The sequence below is a fragment of the Caloenas nicobarica genome, chromosome 2, assembly GCF_036013445.1.
Source record: "Caloenas nicobarica isolate bCalNic1 chromosome 2, bCalNic1.hap1, whole genome shotgun sequence".
Lineage (NCBI taxonomy): Eukaryota > Metazoa > Chordata > Aves > Columbiformes > Columbidae > Caloenas > Caloenas nicobarica.
In genome coordinates, this window is record NC_088246.1 from 20,402,425 (window position 1) to 20,417,255 (window position 14,831).

The 14,831-nt window shown below is 36.2% G+C and overlaps 1 protein-coding gene across 3 annotated transcripts in view; it reads right to left on the bottom strand.

The window, feature by feature from the left end:
• Positions 1 to 14,831, bottom strand: part of MLLT10 (MLLT10 histone lysine methyltransferase DOT1L cofactor) — a 137,122-nt gene that overhangs the window by 64,776 nt on the left and 57,515 nt on the right. For all 3 annotated transcript variants that reach the window (XM_065629120.1, XM_065629119.1, XM_065629121.1), the window contains exon 9: positions 6,787 to 6,882. In XM_065629120.1, coding sequence (XP_065485192.1) covers positions 6,787 to 6,882 — 96 coding nt within the window. The remainder of the gene's footprint in view (positions 1 to 6,786; positions 6,883 to 14,831) is intronic.

A 14,831-nucleotide genomic window follows, 5' to 3' on the forward strand; every position in this document is an offset into this window, starting at 1 on the left:
TAAAGAAGACACATGAGATCTGGTTGGCCAAGACCTGTGAGGACTGACTGGCTGCCCACTCCAGACCTGCAGCCCCACAGGAAGAAGAAAGCACAACATACTCTTGAGCTCCCAGCGCAGATTTCTTCCTCAACCCCCACGTATCCCCAAGAACTTTGGCCTGTCTCCTACACACAAACTCTTCACAGGGCTTTCAAAAATTTTATCTATAGGCCCGCTATTCTTCTGTTAAATTTTGTCAGAATTGTTCACGTTGGTTCATAGGAAGTAAATTAGGTGAGCAAGGAAACTGTGTACACAGCATTAGGAAACAACGCAAAGGAAAAGAATTGTTTTCATAATTTAAAAAAAGAAAAAATAGTTGTAATACGAGAAGTTTAGTATCAGAAGAAAGAAAATGAAGGAAAAATTAGGAAAAATGAAATACTATTCCACTGTTGTTTATACTCAAACTAGCTAGTGAAACAGCTTTTTGACTGTATAAAGCTTCTGCAGCAAAAGAATATGGATAACTAGAAGCTACTCATCTGTTTAAAACAAACTTAGTTTGGTTTTCGGTTCTTTATAGAATAGGGTTTAAAATAGTATCTAAGTTGATCTCCATTAAAGACCACACAAACACATGCCTCTTAAAATTAAGCATATACACACATTCTCTCTTCCCCAACTGAGATGCTTGCTGAATTTACGCCAACAGCAGAATATTTCCTCACCTTTACATACAGCTTTTTATAGCAGGTATAAAAATGTTTCAAAACCAAAACAGGTAAGGCATTTACACTGAACTTGCTTTTCAGATGCAAATGCCAGAAAACAAGTAAATATGCAAGCTTTGAGGAAGATGAACATTTCAATCTATTTGCGTACTGCCCTGTATGAACAAATAAAAATCTATTATGGATTTTCTGAATAACAGTGAAAAAATCAGTTTAAGTCTGTTAAAGTACAATGTTAAAACCAATTTGGCTCAAATCCGTATTACTGTACTGGTAACTGTTTCTAATGAAGAGGAGCCAATTCTAAGGCAAGTTCAGTAGTCAACTTTTGAACTATTACATAGGCCACGAGTATACTCAATTTTCCTGAAATTGATGTGCCACTTGACCTGAGTTAAGAAGCAGTGGTTCAAATTTGGGTCATTTCAACAAAGGGTTTCCAGACATGCAATAACCCAAACGAAACGTCAAGCTTTTTCTAGGATTCAGAATTTGTCCTCTTATCCAATTCCTTCCTTTCCTAATTCTTCTCTCCTATCCACTCAGTTGAATATTAATTGCAAGGATAATTCTCCATAGGTATGAACAATCATAGACTGATGTTATCTAGTACCTCTTCACCATTACTGCTGGAATTTATTTTAAAGGGAAATAGTGAGTTTAATGTAGCTCTACAGACTGGCCAGGGCTGGGCAATGACAAGTAGGCATTACTTCGCATATACTGTGCAGAGGTTTGCTTTGACTACAAGCCTGAATCCTGCTCTGAGCAGATTTTGGAGAACATGTGCGCACATCGTAATTCTGCTTTTGAAAATTTTCTCCAACAGGTATTTCTGTTCCAGAAGGTGCTATAAAGAATACTGAAATCTACATGCTTACTTAGAATATCTTGAACACTAATACGATACAATATATCCTATGTAAAACTGGTATAATTTCATCAGTATTTTTTTTTCCACAGATTATCTTCCTTACTTTAAGGAGTTAATTGCAACAAGCTGCCTTAAACCAAATACACACACATCAATTACTTTGAGAATCCACAAGACATGCAGTAGGATCTAAGGTAAAACTGCAACACAGACTAGATTATTAAGCTAATTGGTTCATACAACAATCTACCCACCACAAAACAAACTGCTTTTCTAAAATGCTAAGTTCAAAAAGTCAAAGGCCTAACAGAAATGTCTCAGAAAAACCTTATATGACATAGGAAAGTTAAATTGTTTGTTTGCTTTGATTTTTTTTGAGGTCAGGAGAGTGACAATGGCAGGGAGCAAGGATGTGAGGACAGAGGCAGAACACCTTGGGTTATCTCCTGACTGGCTTCGGCCTGTGCAGCCCCCTGAGCTTACAATGGTGTCCCCTCCCAGCACATGCTTTTTAAATGGAATACTCTACTCGGTGCCCCCCCATTCACTGCTCACACTGCAGTCTGTCATTTTCCTTAATTTCAGCACAGATATCCCCCAAAAAGGAGACTCCTCTGATGCAGTCACCCAACCCCATTCCTTGGTTTATTTGTGAAGACTTTACTATTTCATGAATGTTAATCCCGTTCTCAAAAATCTGTCAGTATTTGCTAGTGCAATTATCAAGCTAGCTCTGTGTGTATCAGAGTTCCTTTATGCTCCCCATAACCCACTGTCGCAGTTTAATCTCAGCATGCAATCAAAACTATGATAGCCGCTTGCTCGCCCCCCACCACCCCCACCCCTGGAGACAGCAAAACAGATCTTCCCAAACAGAGGAGAGAAATGAATGGTAATGGAGAAACTCATGGGTTAAGATTAAAACAGTTAAAAACATTAACAAAATAACTAAATAATATTAATATACTACTAATAAAAATATTTATAAAATGGAAAGTAGAATATAAAATAAAAGATACTTAATGCAATTCCTCACGAACTCTGTCCACATGGAGCAGCCAGTCCCAGGAAGAGAGAGCACCCTGGGCCTGAACAGCCGATCCGGGGGGAAGAGAGAAAAAGGCAGAAAGGCCCAGGGGCCTCTGCAAACCAGCAGAACAGCAAAAAGGCCAAACTAGCAGAACTCCACCAAACCAGAGCAGAACTGGATCAGGTCTCCATCTCCCCAGCCAGAAAACCCAACCCCCATTAAATATGAAGCATGACGCTAATGGCATGGAATATTCTCATTGATCAGCCTGGATGTCAGTCGAGGTCTGTTCCGTCCATGCCCCCTTCCCAGCTGCCTCACACACCTGTGGGCAGAGCCCAGAAAGACCTTGGCTCCCAGACAACAACTAAGATAACACTAAGTTTTTACATTCTTTCTGTTTCAAGTCAAAAACACTGGAAAGTTACTTGGAGAAAAACATTAATTCTGTCCTGGGGTGTTATCTTCTTGTTCTCAAACTAAATCCAAACAACAACTGTGCTAGCTATGAAAAAAGTTTCTAACCGCATGAAGAAAATTAACTTGCTTTCAGTCAAACCAGCACAACCAGTTTGCAGGTTTTTTCCCCAAAAAGTGAACTTTAACATTGCCAACTTGGTGCACAGAGAACTATTGCCATTTTTATCCCCCCCATATATCACTCTGTGCACTCTGAAGAGTTATACCACCCATCTGTAGTAAGTCTTAAAATTTCTGGGAGAGCTTTAGATTTATGGTAAAGGCATAATAATCATTCTTGCTAAACACAGTACATGCCAAGGCTTGAGAAGCCTTTAGCTCTAATACAGATGTATAGGGTGGTACTCTTGCACAGAGAAGGGAACAACTATGGCTGGTAATCCTCCACAAAAATGTGAGACGTGAAGATCATGGTCCAAGCAAAATAAGCAACCAACCAACAAAAAAACCCACCACAAACACATATGCCCCATGGCCCCAAACACCACACTGCTATAGGATAGCGATGTTCAGTTATATTGAATAGAGATTTCCCCATTCTTTTCATTCTCTTCTGTATCCCACCGCAGTAGGATCTGAGCACTTCCCTTGAGAACTAGGTTGGGCTGATAGTCAGGGTGAACCAAGGAGGGTTATCATCATCATCTCTCCTATTACAGATAACATTCAATCAGCTGTACTTTCTGTTTGCAGTATCTTTTCTTTAGTTACTGGTTACAATTTGAATGCAGATACACTTTCTTGCGTATCTTGGTGTACATCAATGTGTTGGAGTTTTGTTTTCGTTAATAACACTTCTCCCTCTCCCAAAAAGAAAAAAAAAATGAATAATAATTTAAAATCGAAGTGTATTTTTCTGGACCTGTTAAACCAGACACATTTTTAAACTCTCAATACAAGCCAGAGCTCAAAACCTGAGACAGAAGCTTTTATCAGGACTAAATATAGGGCTGATGATACCTCCCAGCTAAGAGGAAGGCCAGAAGCAAAGACAGAGAGACAACAAATTCCTAAGTTATTCTAGACTTTCTTAAAACATGCTGTATCTACAAACCAAAAGAAAAGTGAAAAATTTGTTAGTACATTAACCAAAGAGTAGTTAAGAATTTATTTCAAACTTTTTCAAACTTAACTGATCCAGACTAAGCCATGTTTGCACAAAAATGCCTCTCAAACAGCATACTTGTATCTCAACACAGCATTTGGACTGGACCTCAGTAAAATTTCTTGAATTCAATTTTGAAAAACAAAGACGCAAGCCAAGTACACTAACTCGCATAGTTTAAACCTACAGTTTCTTCTGCAGCCTATCTTAAGAAGCCACTCATCCAGATAAAAGCATGCCTTAAGGCATCACCTACATAAATGGTCATTACCGCTGCATCATAAAGGATTTAGCTTCTTCAAAAAGAAAAAATTCATTTCAAATTCCAGTTTCTGCTACAGGAACAATGTGGTAACAGAAGTTATTATATACCATGATAAAATAATGTATGCACTGCAACGACAGACTGCTGTGAAAAAGACATCAACTCCAAATTAATTCTGACAACTCTAAGTAAAAGGACACACAAAAGTAACATATTAATACAATATTCTGATCCAAGTCTTTATCTCAGAAGAAAACAAAACTTGTTTTATTACTAAAATTTCAATTTTTTTGAGGAACGCACTATGAATTTGTAACATAGAAAAGCAAATGCATGTAAATGGTGTAAAAAGGACTTGGGAAAAAAATAAATAAAAGAAGATAACTGAAGAAACTAGCCACAAAAAAATCACTCCCAAACATCCAGCAGATACTTTTTAAAAAAATATAATCGCACTTAGTAACTTCATTAAAAAACTGAACACCAGTTTTCCTGACAATCTGAAGCATTATAAAAAGAAGGTTGAAAATTAAGTAGACGGCTTAGGTAGAAATAACACAGGATGCAAAAGGTTAAAAAAACCTAAAAGGACATGTGTTGATATTTCAGTTCCACAATGAATGCTTCTGGTTTAGTTTAATCCAGTTACAATTTAAGTTCTAGAACTATAGAACATTTCTGCTCTGTTTAGTATTTGCTCTAGCTCTACCTTGCTACTAACCACAGGAATTGCAACTTTTTTTAAAATGTTATCTATTTAATGATTTTTAAGACTATAAACAGGGGAGGTTTAGGTATTCAAAAGAAAAGAAAAATATTTAAAATGTTCCTATTATAAATCCTACAGATTTAACTACGAAAATATTTTTTACGTGCTATACATACATATATAGTACAATATCAATTAATGGTATGGCCAACAACTCAGCAAGATTTTCATTCTTCACTTGTATTAAACAGATGTCTGCTAAAAATGGGACTTTTCCCTTGTTCACATTACTGAAGTGTTCATCACTAAGTCGTAAACCTTGTAATTAGGAAACGTGTAAGGAGGACAAAGCAATTAGAAAAGAGGTTAGCCGAAAAACAGAATCCAAATGCGTCTTCAGCATTAAAACTATATTCTAATACTCAAAAATAACCACACTTAGAGCAGCAAAGTGGCAAATTGACTCTGCCTTTTCTTTTTAAAGAAGAGTTATTGCAAGTTTCAGAAAACCACTGACTACTAAGCCTCGTTTGCCACAAGAGTGTCAAAAAGAATACAGCAGAAGCTGAAACAAGACTAAGTCATCAGAAGTGTGAGCCACAAATAACAGGACGTTAACAGGTACACATCCTCAAGTTCATAATCCTGCTGTTGAGAAAAAAGAAATATCCAAAGCATACTAAAAAACTAACTTTCTTGGCAATGATTCTTGAAGTTGATACCACCACTTGAGGGAATACCTCCAGGGACTAGAGAAAGTTGACATTTCAATTGTTTTACCCTGTCCTGACAAGGTCTTGGTGCACCCACATGCAAAAAGACACGCTTGTTGAATACCACATCTCAGCAACCAAACTACACACAGTTAACAAAAGCTTCAGCATCTTTGCTAAGAAAACAAAGCTCTACGTACTGATGGCTAATTAATTCAAACCACGATTCCACAACTCAGATGTCAAACATTCCCACATGAATGGGACAAATGTTTTCTCAAGTCAGAAAACTGGTTTCTCAGTACTGCTGCCCACTCTGTAATGCCATCATTCGTGTCATTTTTTTGGTGGATAGCAAAAACAATTCTTGTCGAGTACAATGGGAACTGTCATTATTTAACCCTTTACATTGTCCCTTGAGTTAGGTATTTGCTAGCACATTAACAGGAAAGACCACAGAACCCAATGGAGTAGACTGCTAAAAAGGCAATGTGATATTCCAAGTACATGAAGCGTGAGCTGTAATGTCACGATTACCAGCTTAAATGCTTACAGGTTCAGTGACAGCTCAGCACACACAAGTGAATTTCAAAGGAAAGATTTTCTAAAACTTCTCAAATTATTAAACATAAGTCAATGAAATAAAACATACTGGAGTATCAGTGGCACTTGATTGGGGTCATTAAATCACTCACTATTCAATTACAAAAATCTAAGCCTTTCTCTGTATGATAGACCTCAGAAGTATTTTAGGATTTTACATTATAGGAAAAATACCAAGTGTGCTTGATAATTATACAATCTACGACATTATAAAGCTCCTGGAATTATTATATCATGGAATTTCAAGATAAGTAATCGAAGTGGAAGAGGAGGAAAAAAACATTGACTTACTTTCTCTGTAGTTACAGTAAGAGATGGAACCAAGGATGGTGAGGACTCCGACTGCTTCTTGTATTTTTGCTTGTGTTTATCTTTCTCTTTATATTTCTAGAAGTTATAAAAGAGAAGATAGCCTAAGTTCAGCTTCATCTTTAACACAACTCTTTTTATGTAGCATCAACCATTACCATTTCTCTTAAATTTTGATAATAATATCCTGTGCTATAGTAATGGAAACAACATTAATATTTTGAAATTTTTATAAGACAATTTTATAAAAGGAAATCAAGTACTTATATTCGTTTTCAAAATACACAAACTGAAATTCTTCAATTAAAACCAGAATTTATGAATCCACTGTTGTTAATACTATCCATCTTCCCAATAATCAATGAAATCAACAAAAGAAACTAGATTAAAAACAGAGACAGGGGCTTCTGCTTCACAGGTCTCCTGCGTTTCTCACCAAAGATTTCTATCTTCCTGCATTTCTGCACCTGCACAATATTCTTCATTGAGGTATTACTGTAAATTAAAGCAAGGTTTTAGCTTTGGCTCCCCTAAGGACATCTCCAAGCATAACAATGTGAAGTATGATTTAGATTTCATTCCTCAAAAGGTGCATACCATTTACTTACTAAATAAGTATCTTCCATGTTAAACTACCAAAAGCTATACAAACCAACAATGCTTTCTAAAGAGGACGAGATCTTTTTATTTTTTTTTTAAGCACAACATGAAGCATCAGCAGTGTGACTGAAATTGTGCAAACTGAGAGAAAATTTCTTAACCCAGAGCCTTTAGAGTATAACACAAATCTTCCATAGTGGTATAAATCAATCCTTAGAGGATTACGGAACCAGACCCAAATTGTATTTGCTTAAATAATTCAGACAAATTAAAAAAAAACAGCATCTGACAAAATTAACAATTCAACTTAGAATACAGGAGTTCAATATTTTTACCAATTTAATCAAAAACAAATCTAGAGGGTGATTTTTTCTTAGCATCATAATACGGTTTATTTAGACAGTCAACATCAGAAGATGCAGATGTGAGAGAAAGTTACTTATAAGCTACTGGCACTCAAGCATTTTGCTACTTTGACAATATATTTATGGAATTTTTGTGTACTTGCAAAAAATTCAGCAGAACGGTATAATCTTATGACTATTTGTTCAGAATGAGTGCTTCAGCAGAAAGCTACCAAAAAAACGCATACATATGGATTGACACAAGGGCTTTAAAACTCCTACTGAGTAGCTTGAAAAGATGAGGAAGACAACTTAAAATGTAAGTCTGGAAAGCCATATGAAAACTCAGTAACTGTTTTGAATCTTAAAAACAATCCATGCTGATCTTCCTCTAACTATCAAAATCACTACACAGACCCTCAAAAGAAAATAGGATTTGTTCAACAGTGACTGCACAACCACTCTCACCAAGCACCAGGACAGGATGTAACATGTGCATACTCAATTCAGGTATCACCAAGTATCAACTTTCTACTTCAGTCACAATGGAAGAAATATAAAAAACTTATTTCATGGAATCAGCCTGTGAGAATAAAATAATGGGTTCTCAAATTCTGTAATAAAGTAGAATCAATTTACAATCTAGATGCAAAGCTGAAAGCAAAACACATTTATCTATACCTTCATGCACTATAAAGACTGGGTGACTTACAGATGACCTTGTCTCTAACAAGCCCTAAATCTATTTAACACAACTTATAACCTAATTTTGCCAGGAAGGAAATACAGTTCAGCCAAGAAAATACATAAATAAAGTACCAAAGCTATCTTCACCGAAATATCATGCAAAAATGTACTTCCTAGAACACAATATGTAAAGTCCTTCTCTTTCTTGTACCCTTCTTAAAACTCTAAGGAAGTCCCAAGAGAATTCTTTAAAAGGCTAGTGGGGATTTCTAAGTTTGTTTTTTTTTCATACACGGAATTGAACTTGTTTGTTGAGGCTTGTTGAGAGAGTTTTAGATCAGGGAGTCTGGTTTTATTTTATGTTGTTTTTGCTTGGAAGGGGAAGGGGAAGGGGAAGGGACTCAAATGCACTGCAGTGTCTTTTCAATAATTTCTTAAACATAAGTCTCAAAAGTGCTGCCCATACTGCCAGAGAACAAGCAGGGATCAAGAGAAAACAGAAGCATCTACACCAAGACTGCCATGTTATCTATCAAACCTGTTAATCCGAGAGCTTTTCATCAGTGCTAGACACCCAGTTTACTACGTCGTCACTGTACATGCTTAGATAAACTTGAGTAACTATTTCACTGAACCCCAAACAAGCCTCAAGAAGGAAGTTATGAAATGGAAATCTAAGCCATTGCTTGAGTTTCTTAAGCTTTCATCATTTTACCAGGAAATTTGAATCGCCCTAAAGAAAATTTTTATTTATAATTTTTGAGGCAAGAAGCAATGACTTCAATATGCTTTAAGAACAGCAATATCAGTGAAAAATAGCAAACATGTATGAACATGTTTTACAATCTCTTCTGTTGACTTTCTAGTGTTATTTTACTTCCTGTGTTAATTTTGTCTAAAAGGCAAAGAAATACAGAATTCTGAGCAAAGGAACAGTCAGGAGGACTTCAAATTATATCTTGTAATGTACTGAAATCACTTTTATAGTAGTCTCAAAAGAAAGCAATGTGTCAAGAAGGAGGAAAGAGGGATACAAGAATGGAGGAAGGGAGAGGGCATAAATGACTAAGAGCCTGGAAAGAATATGCTTTAGGTTCAGCAACTACAGCAATTCCTCTCCCAGATCCAAAATATCAACACACAGTTTGCCAGGACAGTTTACCACTCCAGGCCACTGGAGGGGTAACCTACTCACAGCCTTTTGCATACAAGGATCTTACCCATGGGAGCCCTGCTGTCCTTAACTCTGTATTTCCTCCTCTTTTTAGGTTACACATCCTCTGACAAAGCATCTTTTTTTTTCTTTTTCTTTCTAAGGGAAGTTCAGAAGTCCTACATCTGAACGTGAATTGACTCCAGATGCAAATAACATCAAAGAAGTGGAGAAAATTTCACTGCAGGAAAATCTTTGAAAGGAACACTCAGGTTTTACACTTATAAAAATAAAAACTTCAGCAACAACCTGCTGAAATGAAGAGACTTGGCTCCCACAAAGTGACCCCTTGCAGTTGCACCCTCTTATCACCATAAAGATCTGTACAAAGCATAATAAGAGTTCTGAAATACCCAATTTTGGATCCAAATGAAGTAATAGAGGGACATGAATTCCCACAATATTTAACAAATATGACCTAGCCATCTTCCCTACTGCCAGAAAAAGAACAAACAGTTGGCCCTTCTCAGACAACTCAATGAATGCTTCGCTGTTACAAAACCGCCGATCACAGCTCCAAAAAGAAGTAACATAGCAGCAGCCCACTAAGATAAACATCCATCCAGAAACACAACATTCTAGGGAAGGTAATGATATAAAATGTCTGACCTTTTACAGGCTTTACTGTAAGGAAAAAAAAAAAAAGCAGAAATTACTCTTAACGAGGACTGAAGACAATATTGCTAGTAAGTGAAAGCTAAGGGAGCCCTGAGGGCAGGCAGAACCCATGTATCCCATTTATATACTCAGACTTAATTTTTTTAAAGATTCATAGGCACAAGTTCGAATGTTCCAAACACCTGTATTTTAAGACAGTTGCAGAGCTGTTAAATGCAATGCTCGATTCTGTAAAAACAGAGTTTAGCAAATAAAACACTGCAAGGAAGAATATGTTAAAAAAATATATGGTCAACTAGAAAATTTACTAAGCAGACTTCAGTCTTGGTTCACAAACAGGGTAGCTCAACAGACCAGATTCAGGCAGCTTCTGAAATCTTTCTTACTGTAAGAAAAATAAGGTGCAATTGCCATGTAGCCATTGGGTATGCAGCTGTAACATTATTCATCCTACAACCTGAAGAGCTCTGATTTATGATGTAGCTAAACACCAATACAAAATACCTAGAGTTCATATGTCATGATTAATCAGAAAGCTTTATTTATCACTAGGGATCTAATTTTTGGGTTTTGTTTCTTATCTAAAAAATTGTGTAATACCCTCTTAATTCCAATAGCTACAAGCTCCAAGATAAGAAAACAAATACGGTGCAAGATTTCTGGAATCCTATAGGACTTTTTGTACATTGCTCTCTTGTGGGGTTGAGGGTAGAGAGGTGGAGAAGAGAAAAAAAAAGCACATTTTGATGGCTTCTATTTCTTGAACAAAGATTCAATCCACAAAATTATTACATAACATAATTTCACAAGTACAGTTTGGTTCCAACTCTTCAGTTTTTTAGCTCATATACACGTTGGATCACTTTAAAGATCAGTACTTGCTCATTCATTTTCTTTAACATATCTTCAGAGGACACATTTATCAGACTAATGAATGAAAATATCATCTCATTGAAATATCAAATTAAGGACATGTGTATAATTTTATCTTAGCTCTGATCTGTTGTCAACAGAACAAACATTATCCAATCTGTCTTTCCACAGTTTGGAACTCAATGTCTGAGAAGAGTGAATAATGCAAGCGAATGATAACTTTTGCAGTACAGATGGAATGGATGAGTTCAGCTTTTCTCTAATGGCATTATTAATTCATAAGGATTCCACGTGGAAGTATCATTTAACTTGTTGAAGGTATTTACACTTACTTGCAATTCATTTTTGTCTCAGGAATGTACAGCCTTCTCTAAAGAGTTTTCCACAGTACTTCACTTCACTAAACTACATTCTGAAGTTCAGCATTTAACAGTTCCCTGTTACAAAGGGGGGAAGAAGTTTCCTGACCCCTCCTCTCACCTTTCCCACGCTGCTCAGCTTGTCAGACCTTCTGTGTGCTAATTCAAACTGCTAAAACAGCAGCAACAGAAAACAAAGTGGATAGTTTTCTGCTGTTTTAGTGAGCTATGTTAGTTCAGTGATGGAGCATGAGAGATGGACAGTAACAGGGACCAGAAGAGGTAGATGCAGACCAGAGGAGCAGGAGTTCACCTGCCCAGGGAACAGGAGACAAACTTCTGATTTGGAAGAATTCAAGGACATGCACACGATCAGCATGCACCAGTGCTCAGCCTGTCAGACAAAACTGCTTGGGCTGACCTTGAAGTATCCCATTTTTACCCTCTTCTCTGTTACAAAAGTCATAATCTCCCCACTACCTTTCATTGTCCCTAGTTTTCGAACCTTAAGATCATTTTCAAATCTATTTTCTGTAGTGATTCTTGAAAGAAAAATCATCTGAATGTCTAAATCACTAATTTTTCAGCCACTGCTTTTGACTCCCTGAAGTAATTCCAACATATCAGAACGTTCTACTAGGACAGAGTACTCAGGTTGGTGCTTTTGTCATTTCTGGATTTCCTGCACTATCTTTCCATCACTGAAGCCTGTAAATCCAGAGTTGCCATCATCACAATGCCTTTAATAGAAAGCTGCACATAGCTCTTGCTAATCCCCAATACAAGACCTGCTTGGCCTCTTATTTGTGACTAGTAGCTATTAGTAATATAACCATAACAATTCCAGAATGAAAGATGCCCACAGTCCACAGGTTTCAAAATCAAATCCTAATTTATCTCGTTTTGACAAGAACAGCCCTAGCTCGGGTAGGCATCTATCTATCATTTTATACGCTATAAACCACAGCAGGAAAATTACAGGCAGTCACAGCATTGCTGCAGTCACAGCAGTAAAACGAAACAGGCACGGGATAGTTTATAGGGAGAGGTGGATCACTGCTGCCAGCATCATTCAAATACATACATATTTAGCTCTAAGAACAAAATTGTTTTTAAGAATCAAGCCTTGATACCATTACTTCAGAGACTCAAAAACCTTGCTTCAATACAGGCATTATAGTCATAATTTTAATCGTCGACAGTAAGAAGACTCAAGAATCAATGATAAAAACAACAGGCAAAGCTTCTCTGAGGTGCAAGACTAACACACAACTACTCTTAAGCTATTCTTCTTTTGATATTTAACATTAAAATATGCTTTTTCTGTTATTTAGTTTAATATTAATTGTTAGTGACAGATACTCAGTGCTAAACACTTGAGTAGCACTTTATAACTTCAAAAATGGTTCCAGATTAATTAAATCAAGGCAATTATTTATTGTCCCTGCTCGCCTTCATTTATTCCTATAAAACTTGCAAGTATTTAAAACTTCAAAATCTGTATTATGTTACATATTGCAAAACGCTCCACTGTCTGCAAGGTAACTTAAAATATTATAAAATATATGTCAAGAAATAAGCAAACAGGACAGCAAGTGAAAGGAATACATATAATTTCCTGCGTCGGTCAGCCTACCAGTGCAGATCACCTTTAGCTGCATAAGGTCTACCAGCACACAAAACATTGTACCTGGGGAGCAGCACATACATACAACTTTACAAAAAAGTAACAGGATTACCTTCTAGAAACTGTTACAAAGTCAACAAAAAGTACTAATAATCTTGTAGTAATCTAGGATCCAAAGCAAAGAAAAATAATTTCTTAATGCACCTTTTGCTTCTACATCTCTCACAGTTGTAGGTACAGAATTGAAGTGTAGGAAGAAAGATACATTACACAAACAGAAACAACAACAAAAAATCAAGCAGTAGCCTTAATGATCTATTTTTGATGTTCAGGTGTCATTTAGTTTTCAAATTAAGACAAACAACATCACATAATTTTCTCAAGCAAGAAATGTTCATGTTTCTTCAAAGTTCAGCTTACATTTTTCCCCAGTTATTCAAAATTTACTCTCCTCTATCTTATAATGTGGCAGATTACAAACAATGAGGAGTCAAGCAAATGATGCCACAAAACACTGAACTTGCAGAAAGATCAAAATCATCATCAGACAAAAAGTCTTTTCTTAAAATTTTGTGAATATATTGATAAAACTGAATTAATTGGTAATAATGGCATAAATAATATATAACAAAATAAATAAGAGTAACATCTAATAATACCTGAAGTATATCATAGCGATTTTTCAACTAAACAGAAAGGCTTTTGATTGAACCCTGCAGACTAAGGAAGACATTCAGACTAACAATGTTGTTTTTCTTTATAAAACCACAAGTCTTGTTTGATGAGCACTAAGAACTTAAAACGCTTGAGATCTACTCAAAATTCTAATTCTCCCAGTATTGCTCCAAAGACGCCTATAAAAACCACGGTGAAGTAGTAGCTCCAAGAAATAAATAACAGAATTTCTTCAGATAAATGTTTGAGGATTTTGCCACCTGCAGAATTTCAGTTTTACAGTCTACAGAGACAATTATCACCGCTATCAATCACCATTCCTTTGTGCACAGGTTCTGCAAGGGTCAGGTTTTGAGTTTGTTTTCTTTCATGGTGAAAAGCAGAAGACTAAACTGTGTACTTTGAGGGAAAAGGGACAGCTGCAGCTAATGCAGCCTTACAAAATCCTACATCTTACAGCCTAGTTTTTAGGTGTACCTAAGGTGGTGTGTTTGTCATTTTGATTTTACAATAATTAACTAATCTCAGGTGTCAAGCTTAATTTTATTATGAGGTGTTTGTTTATTATGAGGTGTTTGTACAGTGCACTAAAAGCATTAGTCTTTTTTCCATAATATATATGTTGTGTTACTGTAAGGTTAGAGAAATATGAGGCATTCAAATCAGTAATTCCATGATACACACGATAGTTGAAACAGAAGTTCTTACTTTTCCTCTTACTAAATAAATAAAATTTTAAATAAATAAAATTGAGCTTATCTGCTTACATAGTTCTTCCTGACCTCCACAAGAGACCATTTTGCTGTGGCATCTATACTATCTGGTGCCAGTTCCAGTAGATTACAGGCAGCTGATTATCAGGCTGCCACAGAAGACAGCACGAATTAACACAGAACTTTATCAGGCAACAAATCAACCAACAAGATGCCACCTTTGCTCTTAATCCTGCAGACTTTAAAGATATATTTTACTGAATATACTCAGAGAAGCTTTCTAATGAAATTTTGATTACACAGTCACACTCTGTCAGC